The 19,640-nt window shown below is 53.4% G+C and overlaps 10 protein-coding genes across 10 annotated transcripts; 8 read left to right on the top strand and 2 right to left on the bottom strand.

The window, feature by feature from the left end:
- Window positions 1–605: 605 nt before the first annotated feature.
- On the top strand, window positions 606–2,438 carry M409DRAFT_30891 (uncharacterized protein; the record flags this gene model as incomplete). Its single annotated transcript, XM_033810115.1, has 4 exons — window positions 606–766; window positions 817–1,430; window positions 1,487–1,767; window positions 1,842–2,438. The coding sequence occupies 4 exons, from the start codon at window positions 606–608 to the stop codon at window positions 2,436–2,438; spliced, it is 1,653 nt and encodes a 550-aa protein (XP_033659500.1).
- Window positions 2,439–2,935: 497 nt separating this feature from the next.
- On the bottom strand, window positions 2,936–3,478 carry M409DRAFT_30890 (uncharacterized protein; the record flags this gene model as incomplete). The annotated part of the gene is made up of 1 exon (XM_033810114.1): window positions 2,936–3,478. The coding sequence occupies one exon, from the start codon at window positions 3,476–3,478 to the stop codon at window positions 2,936–2,938; it is 543 nt and encodes a 180-aa protein (XP_033659499.1).
- An 834-nt stretch (window positions 3,479–4,312) lies between these two features.
- M409DRAFT_61501 (uncharacterized protein) lies at window positions 4,313–5,869 on the top strand (the record flags this gene model as incomplete). The annotated part of the gene is made up of 1 exon (XM_033814784.1): window positions 4,313–5,869. One exon carries the CDS (start codon window positions 4,313–4,315, stop codon window positions 5,867–5,869), a length of 1,557 nt encoding a protein of 518 aa, XP_033659498.1.
- Window positions 5,870–6,383: 514 nt separating this feature from the next.
- M409DRAFT_71550 (uncharacterized protein) lies at window positions 6,384–9,422 on the top strand (the record flags this gene model as incomplete). The annotated part of the gene is made up of 1 exon (XM_033819225.1): window positions 6,384–9,422. The coding sequence occupies one exon, from the start codon at window positions 6,384–6,386 to the stop codon at window positions 9,420–9,422; it is 3,039 nt and encodes a 1,012-aa protein (XP_033659497.1).
- A 268-nt stretch (window positions 9,423–9,690) lies between these two features.
- Window positions 9,691–10,643, top strand: M409DRAFT_71549 (uncharacterized protein; the record flags this gene model as incomplete). The annotated part of the gene is made up of 4 exons (XM_033819224.1): window positions 9,691–9,740; window positions 9,811–10,417; window positions 10,480–10,558; window positions 10,615–10,643. 4 exons carry the CDS (start codon window positions 9,691–9,693, stop codon window positions 10,641–10,643), a joined length of 765 nt encoding a protein of 254 aa, XP_033659496.1.
- A 404-nt stretch (window positions 10,644–11,047) lies between these two features.
- M409DRAFT_30886 (uncharacterized protein) lies at window positions 11,048–11,878 on the top strand (the record flags this gene model as incomplete). The annotated part of the gene is made up of 1 exon (XM_033810113.1): window positions 11,048–11,878. One exon carries the CDS (start codon window positions 11,048–11,050, stop codon window positions 11,876–11,878), a length of 831 nt encoding a protein of 276 aa, XP_033659495.1.
- A 621-nt stretch (window positions 11,879–12,499) lies between these two features.
- Window positions 12,500–12,907, top strand: M409DRAFT_30885 (uncharacterized protein; the record flags this gene model as incomplete). The annotated part of the gene is made up of 1 exon (XM_033810112.1): window positions 12,500–12,907. The coding sequence occupies one exon, from the start codon at window positions 12,500–12,502 to the stop codon at window positions 12,905–12,907; it is 408 nt and encodes a 135-aa protein (XP_033659494.1).
- An 874-nt stretch (window positions 12,908–13,781) lies between these two features.
- Window positions 13,782–14,113, top strand: M409DRAFT_30884 (uncharacterized protein; the record flags this gene model as incomplete). The annotated part of the gene is made up of 3 exons (XM_033810111.1): window positions 13,782–13,843; window positions 13,926–14,031; window positions 14,105–14,113. 3 exons carry the CDS (start codon window positions 13,782–13,784, stop codon window positions 14,111–14,113), a joined length of 177 nt encoding a protein of 58 aa, XP_033659493.1.
- A 798-nt stretch (window positions 14,114–14,911) lies between these two features.
- M409DRAFT_61496 (uncharacterized protein) lies at window positions 14,912–17,905 on the bottom strand (the record flags this gene model as incomplete). Its single annotated transcript, XM_033814783.1, has 6 exons — window positions 14,912–15,093; window positions 15,195–15,429; window positions 15,481–17,056; window positions 17,105–17,448; window positions 17,501–17,612; window positions 17,670–17,905. The coding sequence occupies 6 exons, from the start codon at window positions 17,903–17,905 to the stop codon at window positions 14,912–14,914; spliced, it is 2,685 nt and encodes an 894-aa protein (XP_033659492.1).
- Window positions 17,906–18,358: 453 nt separating this feature from the next.
- M409DRAFT_71547 (uncharacterized protein) lies at window positions 18,359–19,628 on the top strand (the record flags this gene model as incomplete). The annotated part of the gene is made up of 2 exons (XM_033819223.1): window positions 18,359–19,282; window positions 19,332–19,628. The coding sequence occupies 2 exons, from the start codon at window positions 18,359–18,361 to the stop codon at window positions 19,626–19,628; spliced, it is 1,221 nt and encodes a 406-aa protein (XP_033659491.1).
- Between the last annotated feature and the right edge of the window lie 12 nt (window positions 19,629–19,640).

Below are 19,640 nucleotides of genomic sequence, written 5' to 3'. Positions count from 1 at the left end.
GCATCGTACAAACGTGGCTGTGCCATCAGTCATATCTTGACACTTTCGCGAACGCTTCGACTTGCTCAGCGTATGCTGGTGCTTGTCTAACTGCCTCCGTGAGCGGCACCACAATCTCAAGCCGGCATCTCACACAAAGTACGAAATGCCAGGCCAGTGAAGCGCTTTTCCACCATCGGAGAGACGTGTTTGATATGGGGATGAGCGTGTGTAACGAGCTGGAGTGCTCTACTCGAGAACACACCATTGACAAGAACACCTGAAGCTGACATGAGCCGCATCCAATTCAACTTGCAAGGTAGATCGAATTTTCAAGATCGTATCGTAGCTGGCCTTCCACGATGCTTGATTTCTGAAAACCCCATCTTGTCTCATAGATTCCCCATCGGTGATGGGCGCAGCTGATGGCAGGTCGGCTCTACCAAGTTTGGCAGGGACCAGCTGCTTCACTTCAAGTGAGCTCGTCTTCAACAAAATTTTCGCAACTCGGCAAGCGGAAGGCAGCCCGCAATTCAGTGTCTTTCGAACTTCGACCGCGAGATCGCTCCGTTGCCTGGACACAGCAACACCGAGTCGACATGATGTGGCCCATGTCGCGCTGCGCAATGCCGCGCCTACGCAACCCATACATTCCGCGATTCTTGCAAACCCTCGCCTTCCAGACTGCGATCCGATGCTACACGCAAACCCGCCAATTTGCGGACTGTCCGACGATACTGGGACTTGCCACCGCGGATGCCTTTCGCTACACATCGGGAAGATGGCTGTGAGCTCCACCAGTTCCTGTATGACACCCGGATATTGACTTGTTGTCAGTTACAATGAGAAGCAGAGGCTGGACGAGAGATATTTCGAATTCAACATTACCGCCCTTGTCGAAGTTGCTGCGAAGTCCATCGGCCGGAAAAAAGATGATGTTCAAGCGATCCACAAAATGGCTGAAGGACGCTCCAACCGAGTCTTCGAGTTAACTATGAGGAATGGCCTTCACTTGATCGCTCGTCTTCCATATCTCTCGACCCAGCCAAAGAAACTTGCAATCCCGAGCGAAGTCGCCACTATGGATCTTGTTCGCAGACATGGTGTCCCTGTGCCTGTTGTCCGTGGATACTCTGGGGACAGCGGCAATCCTGTTGGTGCCGAATACATCATCATGGATAAAGTCCAGGGTCAAAACCTCGCGGAAGTCTGGTACGATTTATCCGAACAGGAGAGGCACAAAGTCTTGTCTGGAATCGTAATGCAGGAGGCGAAGCTCTTCGGTATACCACTGCCAGCTTATGGCAGTATATTCTACGAGAGAGATGCGCCAGACCATATGCAAAGCACCGGAATTGAGGGCCACGATGGCCGGTTCTGCATAGGCCCAGATCTATCGCTCGAGCACTGGTCTGGAATGCGGAGTAGGCTTGAGATACCGCAAGGTGTCTGTGAGTGTGATTGGCAATCCTGCTACTCAGAATATGCACTGATAGGCTCCATCTAGTGATGACGCCACTTCAGGTTCTTGAGTTCGCTGCGAAGAAAGAAATCTCGTGCATGCGCGCATTTGAAAAATGGCGGTACCCATCTGCCCGTGTATACCGAGAGGTCACCAACAACTACAAGAAAGTCGATCCCAGCGAACATCTTGCCAATCTCGAATCTTTCCTCGCCATCGCCGCGCATCTTGTACCCAAGCAAAAATGGGACTGGGTGCACAAGCCAGTGCTTCGCCACCCTGACATGGACCCCAGCGACATCCTCATCGATGATGATTGCAACATTGTGGGCATTCCGACTGGCAACATGCCAACGTGCTCCCCATGTTCCTCAATGCTGGCATTCCCCAATTCTACCAGAACTATGGGAATGAAGAGTCGGAGAACTTGAAAAAGCCAGTACATCCTTCCGGTCTAGACGAAATGAACGAGAGGGGTCGAGCAGAGGCCCTAGCGCTCTATCGTCGCCGTCATACGCACTACACTTACATGGAGGCCACCAAGGAGCTTCTCAATCCTCATTACGCAGCGATGATGGGTGACAAGGCCTTGGCTCTGAGGAAGATCTACCATCATGCCCGCGAGCCGTGGGAAGGCAGCAACATTCCCCTCAAAGCCGATCTTTTGGCAGCAGCAAAGGGCTGGGACGAATTGACTCGAAGTGGGCTACTTCACGATGCGACGCCTCCCGTGTGTCCCATTCGGTTTGAAGAGCAGGAGTTTCAAGACACTATGGATAAACTTCGGGAACAGGAGAAGATGGACCAAGCAATATACATCTACCGGACTGTGATTGATTGCAGCCTGGACGGATGGGTTCCACATTGGGCTTACGAGGAGTCTAAATCCCAGGTTGCTCAGTGGAAGAAGATGTGTTTGGAAGATGCGGAAGATGGCTTCGAGCGTCGTATGTTGGAGAAGCATTGGCCTTTTGACGATTACGACGAGGATGAGTAGGCGCTGTTCGGCACCTTGACGCCTGTCGAGTTGCTCATTGCTTTTCGGCCTTGAAATAGTGGGTCGGTGAGGAAGACTGCGTGTTACGAGAGTAGCTGGATTTGTAGAAGAATAATGACTCCCCTCCCTCATACAAGCGTCAGAATCTCCCAGACACCACCACAACATGATCGCTCCTGCTTCGCATCCCCCCATCGACACATTCCCCACAACCTCATACCTCAACTCATCAACTCTCCTCGGAACACCATGGTGTACTTTAGTAAGGTCAGAGGCAGGTAGGATAGTGCTTTTTCCAAATATTGTCCAGCTGGCTGTGGTGTGAAATTGTACTGAAATTCGGTCGTGCCCTTGAGCCGTCTTTCCAAGGCATCGTCCCTCCACTCGTTGCCATAACGAATCCGAGTTTCATAGTCGTCCGTTGTAAGGTTTGTTGCCTGCTTGCAAAACTCGTCGTAGTTCCATTTGCACATATCCAAATCTCGAGGTCCACTGCTTCATGCAACCAACTCCCGCCCCTCGATCAAATCCATCAACGGCACACCTGGCTGGCCCTTCCAATCCTTACTCCAACGACCTTGCTCTCGTTTCTTGCCAAGGTACTCCTTCGCCCGACGCTCAATCTCGGCCCAGTCCCCTTCCAGCATAGTCACCGCCCCCTGCTTCTTCAACTCCTCCAGAGCAACCCCAGCCCAAGCCCGACAATTGAACGACTCCGCCTTCGCCCTGTCAGGATCATCGACCTGGTAGACCGGAATGCCCTTCAAGATCTCGTCAACCTGGTCGAGAGACGTTGTCACCTTGCCGATGATGACGCGGACCAAGAGGTGCTGCTCCAGTGTCACATCCGGGATGTCGACTCGTTCGTATCGCCATGGTTGGGAGATCTGGCCTGGAATGCTCAAGATCGTGTTCTTTGCGTGGTGTTTGGTGGCCTTGCCGCCTTTCTTTGGCGCAATGAAGATGGCGAAGTGAGGAGCGTCAGGGTACTTGGAACGGGCGTAGAGGGCTAGTTGCAGGCGGGGTTGGTTTCGAGGCATCGTCGTTAGTGGTGTTTTGAGGTTGAAATTTTGTTGGAATGTGAAAGAAAGAAGATGACTGCAGAAGTTGAAGTTGAGGCTCAATAATCATTTGATTAGAGTGGCATCATGTGCCAATGTAGCGTGCGTGAGAGGTCACTCAGGTAAGGCAGGTGGGCCATTGAGCAGGCGGTGTTGAGCAGGCGGTGTTGAGCATGCGGTACGTGTGTGACGAGCTTCAAAGTGACCAGACCGTCCCGAAACTGGAAGCACTAGCAGTATGAGGTGCCGCATTGCCCTACAAAAAGCAGTAAGCGGTTACACGGCGACACAGCCGATGGACCAGACGAGTAAACCATTGTCGGCAGTGGCTTGTTGTGATGGCGGCGATGGAAGTGATGTTCAAGAGACAGAAATAGCAGGTGATGGCCACCAGTCCCACGACTTTGTAGTTTCAGTATTTATATCGTCTTCCTCCTTCGTGCCTCCATCCTTCGTCATTAGAACTCTCTCATGACATACAATGGCGGAAGTTTGTGACGATGATATTCCGAGATTTGCGTGACAGACTTCGCCGCTCCTTCAGTCGGCACGCTCCCGTGAGCCCGACAAACAGAAGTACATTTGGCAATAGTGAGATCTCACCTCACGTCTGTCCTCAAGATCAAAACAACGAGGGAATCCAGCCTGATGGCATCGTGGCGAACTATTCGGGGCTCGCCATGTATAAATCTGGCGCTGAGACACCATCATTGAAACTGTCGGCATCCTCGAAAGTCACACGATAGTCTATTCAAGCGTAAGCAAGCATTGCCATGGCTCGCCTGCTAATATTTGCTCCCTGCAGCAACCAACATGTCGCCTTCACTCGCCGCACTCGAATGGCCAGGCGATAGAGCGTTCCCGAGCTTTCCAGACGTGGCTGAGACCGTCGATGTGGCAGACCTCGCGAAACTCGCGAGAGACGAACAAGCGCTTCTGACATCACTTCAAGGCGTCGTGAACCGCAGACAGCCTCGTATATATGTCTACTGGGACGATGATGGCAGTAACAAAGCATGGCTGGAAGGTATACGCCAACGTGTCAGTATCAAAGACTGGTCTTCAACGCCCTTACGCCTGCTGGACAAGTACCGATCAGAGATCAGAGGCGTCATCGTCTATGACGAGCATGTTCCCGACACCGTCAATCTGGCGACCACTATAGCTGGATACCGAGACTGTGGGATTACTTCCGCCGCAGTAGCTCAGGTCCAAGGACTACCTGTAATACAGAATCTGAAGGGAATGTTCAAGACCAGGCTAGAGGTGTACTCTTACGGGCTAAAGAGCGTCTATCCGTATGTGACAAAGCGGCTCATTGCGGCCATCCCTCCAAGACATGGCGATTCTGGGGTCAATTCGATACTACGTGACTACATCGTGGCTCTTGCAGCACCATGTATATGGCTTGATCCCGAGGACTCCGCCGAGCTTCCCCTACTTGAACAAATTCTGAGGACGCTCGATGCCAACTCGCTTTACCTGGGCTGGTTTCCTCATGGACACGAGATGACTGGTATCACGGTGGCATCAAAGGAAAGCGTGTATGTGGTTGCCAGCGACTTCTACTTCAGCGGCAGTCTTATGAGCGGCCTGAAGAAGCTGTTTCCAGTGGCGAGGATGCAATCAATACTCCCGCGAACCGGTTCTATGCCAGGCAAAAGTCCAACCAACAAGATATATGTCTCCCTGACCTGGAGCGAAGGTGACAATATTCAGTACTGTCAACGTCACTTACGCCATCTTTGGGACCACCCCAAGCGCGGCCAAGTTCCAATGGGCTGGACCATTACCCCTTTGCTCGTAGATATTGGGCCTAACATTCTCCACTACTTTCAGACCACCGCTACAGACAACGATGCGCTCGTTGTTGGACCTTCCGGCGCTGGGTACACCAACCCAATCAGCTGGCCGTATCACAACTTCAAGTTGTTCCTCAACCAAACGAAGCGATACATCGAAGAAACTGGGTTCGGCAGTAACATTTGGGTCTACAATCGCATCAACGGCCAGAAAAAACATTTATCTTCCGAGATTGCCTCCGCCTACAAGAACGTAGTGGGATCGGAGCTTCTGGGAATATCTGTCGGTGCCTGGAACAATAGTCGGCATCCAAATGCTGTGAGATTTATCGAAGGACTACCAGCCATAGGGCTGTTGCAGATAGACGACGTCAAGACCGGCCTCACGGATTTGAACAAGCTGTCCAAGTCACAGTATGATGGAATTCGGCCTATCTTCGTGGCTTGTTCGTTGACTGCTTGGAACTTCAACGTGGGAGATATCGTAGAGATGGTTGGCAAGTTGGGTCCGGAATTCGAGATTGTGAGGCCAGATGAGCAGTTCAAGATGATCAGGGCAATGAAATAGATCCTCCTGACCGTAGCCAATACTCTAGCAAACCAATGTACATGTCGTCATGCTTCCCATCAAAATTTAGGGGCCGAATTGATTGAGCGTGAACGCTCAGACCTTTTTATGGCTGTGCTTCGTGGCTGGCCAGCCACAGTCTTGGCGGCACGCGAACCTCGCGTCTCCCAATAGGATTGTAGGCCAAGTGCACAATAGCAATCTTGTCAATAGAAACGTGCCTCACGTGGTCGTTCCATCTCCGACTACATAACAAGAAAGAAGCGACCACGCGGCGATGCGGTCAGCCGGTTCCCTACACACCTCTGCCAGCCGCCGTTGCCCATGATCATCCGACTCGATATTCCATACCGAACACTCCTGACTCTCCAAATATCACTCGGCGTTCGAAACTGAACCTCCATTAATTGCAGAAAATACAATCAAGATGCCGTGGCTGAATGATCCAAAGCCGCAGAGCGAGGCCGCACAGCGATGGCACGACACGATCAAGACCTCCCTCTTGAAGCGAAGAATGCCAAATCAATTTCTGGCGGCTTGCAAAGCCTCCGAGTCATCTCAGACGAGGCAAACGAAAGCCAAGGCGGGCGAGATCGCAACGGCGTTGCTTGCATTTCGATCGTCCAAAGTCGGAGCCGATGACCCCTTCTTATTCCCCTATGCGAGAGGCCTCATCAACGAGAAGTACATTGGCTCAGGAGACCTTCTCTTTGCCTTGCTCAGAAGCTCACTCTACGGCCGAGACGACCCGGAAGCCCCTGTTGCGACTGGATACACAGGAATGCCATCATGCGAAGAAAGGATCTTCACCATACTCATGCAAATGTACTCTACCACCCACATACCTACGGCACCCCTCGAGATTTGGAGCTTGGTCCAGACTATCTATCGCTGGCTCAAGGCGGTCAACGACTACGAAGTCGTCAAGCAACTCGAAGGCGGTGGACTCCACACTGTCGATGCCATCACATTCGGAAGTTACGAAGCGCTAGGTAAACTGGCCATTGCAGTCTTCGACAATGCCAGCATGCGCGAAGTCATGAAGCAGCAATGGTGGAAAGAGCATCGTGCCGCGGTCACAACAGAACTGGTCAACTTCGACACCCACATCCTCCAGTGGATGAATTCGCAGTTTGCTGGCCGACTGAGAATGGTGACCGGATCTGTGCCGTTCATCCCGCTGGATAAGAACGGAGAGCCCCAGTGGACAGACCAGCAGATCCTCGATTCCATTCCGGAGATCCCCGTCATCCCGTCAAGAGCAGCAGCTTTCGTTTGGCTCAATGCTGCACTGGTAGCGAGGCCACTCACCGATGACATGACAGTCTACAGCTATCTGCACGGCCGCTCTCCCAATGATGTGCAGATGCAGGTATCTGACCTTCTTGTCGCCTCCTTCGACTGCCTCACGAACGCGATGCTGCGGAAGGAATCGAGACAAGATGTCCGCATTATCCAGTCATTCCTCTGCAACAAAGTACCCCATATCATCTCCATGCTGTCAAGAAGCATCGCGCCGCCCATGACTGCTGAGTCTTGCATTCAGATGACACTGATCCCTGGAGGACATATCAGCATGGATCCACTTGCACCTATCACGCCTGGTGCCAACCAGATCAGAGACAGCCTAAAGGGTGCTCGCCTGGAATTCTTACAGGCATGCGCCCTTCATGGTCTCGTTTCGGAGGGTACGATCAGCAGTATCCTACAGGAATCCATAGCTCTGCCGCGTGTAACGAGACACAACAAAGATGCGCTGGTTGCTCAATGCGCTAATAACATCAGCCGCCTCGAGAACCACATCGAAGATCTGGATGCCTTCCAGGGGAATGCTGGGGCAATCGCCAATTGCATCGTCGAGACGGTCACGAATCTTTGCATGAGCAAAGACACCATGTCACTGAAGTCGGTCTGCAATTGGTTGATGAAGAAAGTCTCCCGCATCGACATAGTCATGATCTTTGCGCAGCCAGGCATGCTCCTTTTGCCAATATGCACACTCTTGAACGACTGGATCCACGATCAAGAACAGACTGAATTCACCCCATCCTACGAGGAGTTCGCTTCTATCCTGCTCTTCGCTCTTACGGTCATCCATCGTTATGATCTGAAAGGCGCAGATATTGGCATCTTGCCCGACAGCTTCGTGGCTCGGCTTCTGGACGACATGTCCATCTCAAATCCTCTCAATGAGCTGTCGCCAGAGCAAGCGTCACAGCTGGGGAAGTGGATCGAAGGACTCTACGCCGTTGACGAGCACGGAGAGACCAGCGGTATCGGCGACGATGTCATGCGGCAGTGCTCACCCCAGGCATTCTACCAGCTTGTGCCAACCCTCTTCGAGCAGAGTATACTGGCCTGCCGGACCAATGCGCTGTCGATCAAGACATTCAAAGGGGGCTTAGAACTGCTTCTGGAGCCCTTCCTGCTGCCTTCGTTGGTCATGGGTCTGAGATGGCTGGCGGAGCATTCTTGGGAGGACCACAATGACACCGAGGTGCTCCTTCATATCCTCGACAAGCTGCTCAACCTCCCCAAAAGCTCCCCGCCAGAGACCAAAGCAATGCACGTTGCCATACTTACCATGGTCGCAACACCACTGTACGAGTCGCTACAGGAGCTTCTTCGCCGACAACCGGAAAAGAAGAAGGCTGCAGACTTGAGCCAGGTGCTCAAGCAATATCTTTATCAACAGCGAACACTCAGCCGACAGAAGCACGAACTTGACGAGATTTACCAGAAAGATGGTAGCGTACAGAACCGCATTCGTCGAAGCATTCGGGAATTGGTCGAGTGGTCATCGACCCCATCAAACCCGCCAAATCCACCGCCGAGATACACTTACAAAGAATTTGCTTTAGCCTGCCAGCTTCTAGATGGCGTGGCTCTTCGCGATGTCATGGTACAAGAACTGTCACAGAGCCCGAATGCCCCGACAGCCCTGGATGTATGCACTTCTTTGGTCTGTGTCCCTGTCCCTGTGCCCATGGCTGCACAGCAACAGAGCCATCCCAATTGCGTCACAACCCGCCTCCGTAACAGCATTGCGCTCGTTGCAGCAGACATTCAGAGCGTCAAGCAGAAGGAAGTGGCCGAAGCTGAGGCACTCGTTCGTTTGTGTCGAAGAGTCGAAGCCCAGCTTGCAGTTGTGCAAATTCCTCCAATGGCGATCCCCATGCAACAGATCCAAGACCAGACAGCAGCCGATCAAATGATGCAGGAACTTGGGCTGGACTTGCCTGGTAATGGCGATGGCACGAGTGTGGATGCCGCCATCAACCAGAACGACTTGACCGGCCTTGAGCAGCAGCTCGATCTTTCGAATCCGACGAACGAGGACCTCGCAAACATGGCTGTTAACACCGGCGCAATGGACATTGACCAGTCCCAACTTCTAAGCGACATGGACTTTACTCTGAGTTCGACGCAAAACAACGGCCAGCAGGTCGGACAACAGAATCAAGAAGAGGACATCTTTGCGGGCCTTGACATGGGCGGCATGAGCGGGATGGACGACCTGGGCGATTTGGGCGAAGACTTCAACTTCGGATAGGATCCGAGTGTGTTTTTCGAGCGGGCAGAAACACCATGATGCTCTCGTTTATACGAGAACACTAGACGCGAATCCTGAAGAAAGAGCTCGGTCGTAAGAGATGATTATTACCTACCCACCCTCGGAAGTGAAAGCTTCTCTCGGCAGCTACGGTGTGCTGATAGGCGGGGTATGGCTCCATGCCTGCCCTGCCGGCCGACCTCACTTCACTCTTTTATACCTTTTCAGCAGGACAATTGGACCTGCACTTGTTTCTCTGCTGCGCAAAATGCCTTACGCTTTGAAAGGAAGGAATGTTCTCATTACTGGAGGCTCCAGGTAAGGCGTCGGCTCACTCGCATACTTTTCTCCCACTCGCGCCTTTAATCAACGCTGACTCTCTACTCAGAGGCCTGGGTGCGGTGATAGCCAGAAAGTTCGCCGCCGAAGGCTCGAATGTTGCCATCAACTACGCCAATAACGAAGGGCCCGCCCAAGAGCTCGCGAAAGAACTCGAATCCAAATCCAGCGTAAAGACAACCGTGATCAAAGGCGACGGCGGCAAAGTCGAAGACATCCAAAACTGCGTCCGCCAAACCATCAAAGCCTTCGGCGGCCTCGACATCATCATCGGCAACGCCGGCTTCACCAAATTCTCCGATTTCAAAGACCTGGACGCCATGACCTATGAGGAATGGGACAAGTGCTGGAATACCAACGTCAAAGGCAATCACGCGATTCTCAAAGAGGCCCTGCCCACGTTCAACAGCAATCCCGATGGCGGCGTGTTCATCATGACGAGCTCTGTCGCTGGGAAGAGTCTGAGCGGGAGCAGTATGGCGTACAGCGTCACGAAGGCTGCGCAGATCCATTTGATGAAGTGTTTGGCGAATACACAGGGTCCAAAGGTTAGGATCAATGCGGTTTTGCCGGGTTTGCTTTTGACAGATTGGGGAAATCTCTATGGAGAGGAGAGGATCAATGCTTTGAAGAACGCCGCAGCGCTGAAGAAGGAGGTGAGTTGAGATATTGTGGGAAGTGGGAGAGGTTGATGCTGACTGACTGTGTGTCTTGACAGACCGACTTGGAGGAATGTGCTCAGGCATTCATTGATCTTGCGCAAAATACGTCTATTACTGGACAGGCGGTTCATGTTGGTGAGTCTGAGACCTTTTTTGATACTTTTTCGAAACTGAGACTGATGTGTTTCTAGATTCTGGTCTTGTGGTCGGCCACATGTAGTTTCGTGTGTCAAATTCAACGATACTATCTAACACATTTGTCTCGAGAGCATCAATATCATCGACCTCTTGCTACGACAATGTGCGGGCGCCAAGCTACGTACGAATTTGCAGTCAAGACATCAAGCTATTAGTAGCCTGTCGTCTCAACTTGGCTTTGTCCGGGTCTCAGTAAGTACCATCTTGGCAGATAGATGTCTGACGAAGGAGGTAGGAAGTTCGATCGTCGGAGAGGTATATAAGCAGATCAATGTGCACTCGGAGGAGGTTCTTTTTCTCTCCCAGGCAGGCCTCACAAACAAGACAGAAAAGCGACAAGCAACACACCAGAAAATCACAGACAACAAACAGACCAAAGCAACTCCAAACCATCAACTCTACGAAGCCAACCGCAACAGGATCAACATGGCTCACAACGCACCACAAGACAATGCTGCTCAGAATGCATCCCAGGGAAACGCGGCTCCAAATCCGGTACAAGGCAACGGCGCCCAGAGTGCACCACAACACAATCCAGCTCCAAATCCGCCACAGCACAACCCGGTTCTAAACCCACCCCAGAACCCCCCAGCTCCAAACCCACCACAGCAGAACGTAGCTCCGAACCCACCACAAAATCCTCCAGCTCCGAACCTACCGCAGAACCCTCCAGCTCCAAACCCACCCCAAGTGTATTTCCCCCGCCGAATTCTGGAAGACAACAGCCCCATCCTCAACACCTCCACCCAAACAACCACCGCCTCCTCCCCAGCCCAACACCAGCGCCGAATCGACGCCTCCCACCCAACTCCCCCCTCCCTCGAAGAACGCGAAGCAGCAGAGTCTTCCGCGAATGAAGGTCGTCGCCGAAGCTCCAAGTACCGTTTCGCTTCCGCGCGTCGGGACAGCAAGCCCCACAATGCTCCCGCGGATAAGCAGCAGGCGATGAAGCGCAAGGCTGTGGAGATGGAGAAGGCGGGGAAGAAGAGGCGGGTCGTGTGTGAGGGGTGGGTTGGGGGGTGTCGGTGTCGGTTGTGTAGGTTTCCGGTGGGGGAGGATGATGAGGATAGTGATGGGGATGAAGATGGGGATGCGGAGGGCGAGGATGGTGGCCAGGATGGTGGCGATGAGGGTGGCGATGAGGGTGGCGATGAGGGTGGCGATGAGGGTGGCGATGAGGGTGGCGATGAGGATGGCGACGATGATGGCGATATGGACGGCGATGAGAAGGCTCAAGATGGTGGAGTGAAGAACTAGCTTGATCGTGGATGATGGTTGGGGTCGTTGGAAGAAGAATTGTACATAGAAAAACATGATTCGTGAAGCTGGCAGGTCTAGCTTCGAGCATAGACTAACATAAATATGGGAGCATCAATAAAGGATATTCTTAACAAACCCCCTTCCTCTTTCCCAATTCAATGGTAAGCTTAGCTGACGAGGTCCAGGAAACGACGGGCAGCAGAGTTCACTCGTCAGCCGAAGCTTTATATTTCCCCAGCAGTGACGGTTTCCAACCACTCCGGACCCCTCGTTGCCATCCTCGTCAGTGAAGATCAACATGAAGAGAGCATACCCAAACAGCTTGGCAGCTAGCCGCCGGTGGGGGCGTGTTTCACAAAACGGGGCTTGGGCGCGTAGGACAATGACTTCAAACGCTCAGCGCCACACAACTCGACGTAGACGCCGGCGGCCTCTGTTCAGCCTCAAGTATGGAGACCAAGGGCGGACGCGCATGAGAGGCACAGCCATGAGGGTCTGTAAGTCCGCGTCTGTACATTTCCTTGCATCTCTTTCCTTCATTATTCTATCCCTCCTCCGCTCTTCGATCAAGCAGTCTACAAGAGCACATACCGTATATGCGACCCCACCGATCCAACAATGTCTTCCACACCCACCCAACCCTCCACCCCAACAGCATCCGCCTCCCCATCCGACACCTCCACCTACAACTTCTCCATCCGCGAAACCACAATCCGCAACTGTGCCATCGGCATCGGCATCACCCTCGGCATCCTCCTAATGTGCTGCCTCATCGCCATCCAAGTCCTCCGAACGAAGATCAAGAGACTGAAGAAGGAAAGGGATGTCTATGTCGGGAAGTTGAATGGGGTGTTGGTGCACAAGGGGTTGAAGTACGAGGCTTTGTCGCCGAGGGTTGTGGAGAATGGACATGGGGATGGGGGATCGGTGGTACCGAGGGCGGAGTTGGGGAGTGAGAGGGAGGTTTTTGAGAGTGGTGGGAGGGGTGTTGGGGGAAGATGGTCAGGGCGGGGGATTGGAGGATGAGAGTCGTGGATTCGAATTTCAGGAGCAACTCCAGGGACGCTTTCTCGCCTGGAAATGGAAGCTGCCTATCGATAAGACGGCCATAGCCATGCAGGTCGCTTGCTGGGAGACGGGCAGTCCCTGCGGAGTATGGGAAGGAGCTCGGGATCCCGAGTGATGGGGATGCCATTGATAAGCGTCAAGATAGGTGGCGACGGGCTTTGGCGACTGGTTTCGAATTGGGAAACCACTTCATCCACTCGGCCCTACGGAACATCACCGGCTTCGAATGAAGGACGCTTGAGGCATCATCGCATCCCCGATTCTTCAATCGTCATTTCGAAGGAGATTTTAGTCAGGTGCACGTCGGCTGAAGCCGTGAGCGATCGGTGTGTCTTGCTGAGGTCGTTGTCCAGAAATCCAGAAATCCAAGAAGGGTTGCCAATCGTCAAATCTATCTTCTCGACCAAGATGGGTTTCGTTCCGTGCATGTCCAGAATTTCAGGCCTTCGACTCGTCCAGATACCATGAAGAAGGAATGTCGGACGAGGTCTGACCTGACTCCCGAGGCTGAGTGTCGTGCTGCGAGGTATATGCGCCAGGCGCTGACCAGGCCCCATAGAATCGCAGACCACAGCGACAACAAACCTACCTGAAATCGGCTCCTGTACACATGAAAACACTCACAAAGATGCATTCCTCTTCTCCAAGCTCCTTTCAGTGCGAGATCCCGCCAAACCCCCCAACCCATGCCAAGCCCTCTCATTCTCAGGACCTTGATGGCCACGCACACCACACCTCGCCACCTACCCAAAATTCCTCTCCCTCACCTGCCCATCCCCATCACACCTTACCTCCACCCCCAACAACAACCCCACCAAAACGCCGCCACAAAATGTCCCACGACACAGTCTTCTACTCCCGCCCGCGCACCTACGGCAAAGGCTCTCGCGGCTGGTAAACATCCCATCCAATTCCACACCACGCACGCACGCACGCGACGACTCAAGGACTTGCTAACAGAATGGGTGGACGATAGCCGCGTAACAGGCGACAAGAAGAAATCCGGCCTGATCCGCAAGTACGGCATCAATATGTCTCGTCAGGCGTTTCGGGAGAAGGCGGAGGAGATTGGGTTTCATAAGGTGAGTGATTTTTTCATTTTTCAACCCTTTCTGGTGGAGAGGAGCGAATGGTACTGATAAGGTCGTGTGATAGTACCGATAGACTGTGGTCGAGGCGCTGAAGGGCGATGGAGTGGAGGTTTTTTCTGCATCGAAACGACTTGCTTGGTTTGTCCTGAGGCAAGAGGGGGTGTCTTCGGTTCAGGACTTTGGAGGTAGCGAGACCAGGCGAAGACTTCGCTCCGTGGCGTCCATCGCGAGTCCGATGCTCCTCCTGTTCAGCGCTGTCTTTCTTCCTTGGTCGGCCATGTTGATTCTCCAACTCGCATGTAGCCGTTGTTGTTGAAGAGCAGCAGCACGAAATCTTCCAAGACTTCGAACTTCTCTCGCGGCTCGGACCGTGCACTTTCGTCGACATTACCTACCTAGCTCTTCAATGAACCAAGGATTATCAAATTCAAACAATGAACGGGCACTCGGTGAAAGGTCAAGTGCGCGAGAAGTAGTATACACATTTCATACAAGACGCCTGGGTATCTCGTTGCCAATCCTGCCGCCCTTGCTTTTCCCAGACGCCCATGAGTCGTAAAGTACAGTTACAAGAAACTCCTTTCTCCTTGAGCGTCCCATATGCGTTCGCTCCGTTGCTCTGAATGCGCTCCAACGAATCCCAAGATACAGCAAGAGTCATTAGAGAAGTCCCACGTGCAGCTCAAATCGCTGTCCTCGTCTTTCGTGTTCTCGCTTTTCGTGTAATCAAACAAGAGGCGTGAATGAAATCGGTCGTTCGCGTTACTCAGAAATCATTGTCGTATCCGCATTGCTCGCTCGCTCCGCTGCTCGCCACCGCCGCCCGCCGCACAGGAAAGCATATAAACTATACTGACTCACCTCAAGATTGTTAACGGTCACGCCGTGGATAGCTCGGAAGTGGAAGCGTAGTCTGGCTTCGCTCAGGCGCCGGTCGAGTGCGCGGCTGGTCGGGAAAATAGTACTCAGGCGAGCTGATGGCAGTGGTTGGCGTCGGTGGCACAGTCGCCTGAACGGCCGGGCCAAGAGCAGCGCCAAGAGGCGTCGCGGGTACTGTAAGAGTGTCAGCATATTATTGGGAGCGCAGTCAAAGACCATCTCCATTGGAAGAGTTTGGCTGTTTGACGACAGAGCATCAGATGAATGAATCCTACCTGGTGGCACATGACTGTTCGTCTGCGTCATGGTTGTGTTCAGCGCTGTGGGGAAACCACCATGGATGGAAGCAGATGGTGGTGGCCTTGCTGATGAAGTCTGCGCCGGCAAGAGAGCCGCTCGGTTCGCTTCCTTGACCGCATGTTGGAGAGGCTTCAGCGTCTTCCGAATGTGACCGACAGGGAGGTCTTTGTTTGTGAGTTCTACAATCTCCGAGACGAAGTTGGTCCAGTCCTGTATGAACAGAATTAGGTAGTATTTTCGACTGTCAATGGGGCCACTTACCCTTCCAAAGCTCTCGATCATCTGGGCGAGCTCTCTCTGATGCCTGGCAGAATCGCCGACTTTCATCGCTCTGAGGCGAGACAGAAGGTTGTTGTTGTTCGTAATGACGGAGTCACACTTTTCGATCGCTGACTTGTAATACTGAGATGGCGAAGCGGCGTCGGTACGGTCGGCGAACTGCTTTCTCGATACGAGGTCCAAATGCACTGGGGGAAGCAGTTGCGAAGCAAGGTCGCAACACTGCTTCATCTTGAGATACAACTTCTCGCCGCCATCCTCATGATCGCTTTCTGTCGTCACACTCCGCATGGTGTTACTGCGAGACGGTACATTGCTGTGTAAAGCCAGATTGATGAAGGAGTCGTTCGAGCGAGGTATTACTCCGGCGCTCATGGAAGTCATGGTATTGCTTCGACTGCCGATGTGCAATGGTACGGGAGGTGCCATCCCGCGGAGGTTGGTGACGCTTCCGCCAGGTTGTAGAATGGTAGCGCCTCGTCTGCGAGTGCTAGTGGATCTGGGTTGAGTCGGCGTCACCGTGCGACTGCTGCCAGCAGTCGACACTCGCAGTGTATCTCTGGACGACAAAGCCTTGGTCCTGAAGCCTAGAAGATGGCAGACGTTGCGAGCCTCGATGATCGTGCCATGAGCTGCGTTCAGTACCAAACGCACATGGAAGGCATCGACCTGTCTGATCGTGTGCTGTCGCTCCCGGCAGAGATCTTTCACAAGGGAGATGTACTTCCGCAAGGCCTTGATGCCGGTACGGATAATATCAGCAAGCAAAGTGGCGTCAATCTCGGTATTACGCTCCATGGTGCTGTTGGCAGCCACAATGAGCCTGTCCAGGTCTTCGACTGTAGAGTTGGCGTTGAAGAGCTGGATTTCACGACGGTTGCGGATGGGTGATCCACTTTTGAGCAGTAATGTGATGTCCGCGACGGGCCTGTAAAGATGGAAGAGCATGTATAATACTCGCTTGACCGCGCGAATAGAGTTGATGGTCGGCAGGCTCGAGTTGCGACTCTCGGGGAGGCTAGCCAGTCTGCGAGAGAGGTTTGCTCGGCTAACAGGACCATCAACCGGACTTGGTGCACCGGAGTCACCACCGCTTCCAGGAGCAAGGTAATCTCTGTAGCTAGAAGCTGAGCTTGGGGCCCTAGAATGTGGTGGCGTTAGAGCAGCAGTCGGTGGTGGTGCGGAGGGTGCCGGGCTGGCAGACATATGCGTTGACATCTCACTCAGCGACATCATGTTCGCGTTCTTGCGTGGAACGTAGCCTTGGCGACGGTTGCGAATGTTTGCAGAGGTAGCCACTGTCTCGCTTCTGCTCCTGCTGCTGTCCAGCCCACCCGTGACGATGGTCGAGAGGGGCGGGCGCTTAGCCATGGACGGTGCAACGTTGGACGATATGCCACGAGCATGGGATCGTTGTGGAATGGGCGGTGGTATATTTGGCGGCGAGTCTCCGATGGGATTTGGCAAGTTATCAATGCCGCTGACGCTTGGCCGTACAGGAAATCGACCACCGGTAACGCCACGCCTTGGTGGGCGAGGAGTCTCGGCATTGGTTTCGCTGCAAACAAGTCAGTCTTTGCCCAAAGCGTAATGTAATCCGATGTACCTCATGTCCTCCTCCGAAGTAGTGCGCATCTTCTGCCTCACTGCTGCAGCTCGCATGAAGCGTTTAACCTGCTGGCACATGTCTTTGTCCTTCTCCGACTCGATCATCGAAGCAGCACGGTCAGCATTCGGCTTGAGAGCATCCAGCGGAGGGAATTCGATCGGGTTCTCGTCGAATTTAAGCTTGACCAGATTCATCTCGCCCAGCGCAAGAGGCAAACGCTTGATCTGGTTGCGCGCAACGGCCAAGAACTTGAGATTGATCATGCGCTTTATGTCCTCCGGTATAGCCTCAATGGCATTTTTGCTGATGTCCAGAATCTCCAGCTTGGGCAGCGAAAGCACCTGTGTCACATCAGCCCTCTATTCTTCCCCCTAACCCCACCCGCCCACATACCGCGTCCGGAAACTGCCTCAACTTGTTCCATCGTAGATTGAGATACCGTAGGCGGTCACATTGGTAGATTTCGACGGGCAAAGAGATGCGCGGGTTGTGCGATACAGCGAGCCTGATCTACGGTCAGCAGGCGGCCCCTCTCCCCTCAATGGGCCATCCAATGCCTCACCTCTCGACCTTGTCCTTGATTAATATTATGACCTCCACGGGCAGGCTACTGATGTTCTTGTGGCTCAGATCCAGCGTCGAACCGGTCTGCGACTCGCGTGGGACCTCGCCGGCGCCGGCGGACGCAACCTTGGCCTGGCGCTCCTCATCGGCGTCCAGCTCTTTCTTGACGAAGGCGACGAGTTCGGGGGAGGTCATGGGCGGTTTGGACGGCTGGCTGGAGGTGTCGGACGCCATGGCCGCATGTTCGGGGCGGAGGAGGGGTGCGCGGCGAGGGCGAGAGAAGTGCAGGCGCGGCGGGTGGAGGAGAGTCGCTTCCTCGAGTGAAGCCAAAAAGGAAGGCGCGACTTCACGCTGCAGGAACGCCGCCATATGCAGGAACGTTTCACGGGGCGGCCAGTCCCGCCGCTAGCGATTCAGGCGGAGAATGCCCCGTTCGTAGGGCTGACGAGGGGGAGAGCCTCACCGGGATAAAACATCTCACTCTGCATCTATCTTGTATTATATCTACATTTCACTCACTTTCCGGCGTTGCACGGCGTAATATTGGTTCTAAGCGCGCTGTACGTCGGTGTAGCTCGCCTCCGCCGTTGGCAAGCCACATACGGAGCTAGATTGGCTAGCGGCTCCGCACACCATCCCTGAAGGATCTTCTCTCCCAGCAAATCGTCACCTCTACATTATGGCTCCATGATTCTACGGCACGCTCTCTGCAGGAGCGCCTACGCTTTCAGAGCTTCAAAGACACCACTTGGAGCGAGGAGATGGCTATCCAGCTCGCCACAGGATGGCCTCTCAAGGCCCGTCCAGTCCTACATCTCGTCATCCAATGACCCCTATCTCAACCTCTCCATCGAACACTACCTTCTACAGAACGCCGCTCAGGAATCCGCCATCCTCTTCCTCTATGTCAACAGGCCGAGCATCATCATTGGCAGAAATCAGAATCCATGGTTGGAGGCCAATCTAGCTTTGCTTAATTCATCGCCTGACTCGCCCGAGACGGAACCTCCTGGCCTGGGGGCAGTGGACCTGGTGCGGCGGCGCAGTGGAGGGGGCACTGTGTTCCATGACTCAGGCAATGTCAACTGGACGGTCATATGTCCATCTGCTAGCTTTACCCGAGACAAGCATGCAGAGATGGTTGTGCGGGCGTTGCGAGATTGTGGCATCGACAGAGCCCGAGTGAATGCACGCCATGATATTGTATTGGATCAGGGAAGTCGCGGTGCAGACATTGATCCGTCTGACACACACAGCACTCCATACGAGGCCACCGACTTCGATACACCAAAGCCTTTGAAGGTCTCTGGCTCCGCGTACAAGCTGACTCGCAACCGGGCATTACACCACGGAACCTGCTTGCTGTCGAGCCCGAACTTGAACATCATACCGGACTACCTTCATTCACCAGCAAAGCCTTTCATCACGGCACGTGGAGTTGAAAGTGTCAGTTCGCCGGTCGGAAACATCTTGTTGAGCAACGCGGACTTTATTCGTGCCGTTCAAGCCAGATTTGCAAAGCATTATGAGCAACAGAGTCTTGACACTATCGATGTCGAGGACGAGTGGCTAGAAATTAGCAGTGTTCGAAAAGGCTATGATGAGTTGCAGGTCAGTCTTGAAAAAGACTGGTCAAGATGTGAAGCTAACTATGAAGCAGTCCCTGGAGTGGAAATACCTTCAGACGCCACAATTCACAATCTCGACCAAAGAGCAAGTCGAAGGAGTCAACATGGAGCTCACAGTACGCTACGGTGCCATTACGAACGGCTCGATTACCTTCAACAATGGAGGTTCCACATCGACCTTCGAGCTGCCTGGAGCAGTCGTCGGACTCAAGCTGCATGAACTATCTTCCTGGGAGGGCGACTTCTGCTCTCCACTCGAAGGACTTGGCCCAGTCGAAAAGATGAAGCTTGCAAATTGGCTTCATAAGATGTTGCCAGTGACGCCATGATTCAAAACGAGT

The sequence above is a fragment of the Zasmidium cellare genome (assembly GCF_010093935.1).
Source record: "Zasmidium cellare ATCC 36951 unplaced genomic scaffold M409scaffold_76, whole genome shotgun sequence".
Classification (NCBI taxonomy): domain Eukaryota; kingdom Fungi; phylum Ascomycota; class Dothideomycetes; order Mycosphaerellales; family Mycosphaerellaceae; genus Zasmidium; species Zasmidium cellare.
The sequence above is the reverse complement of the archived record's forward strand: the minus strand, read 5'-3'. Positions and strand labels throughout refer to the sequence as shown.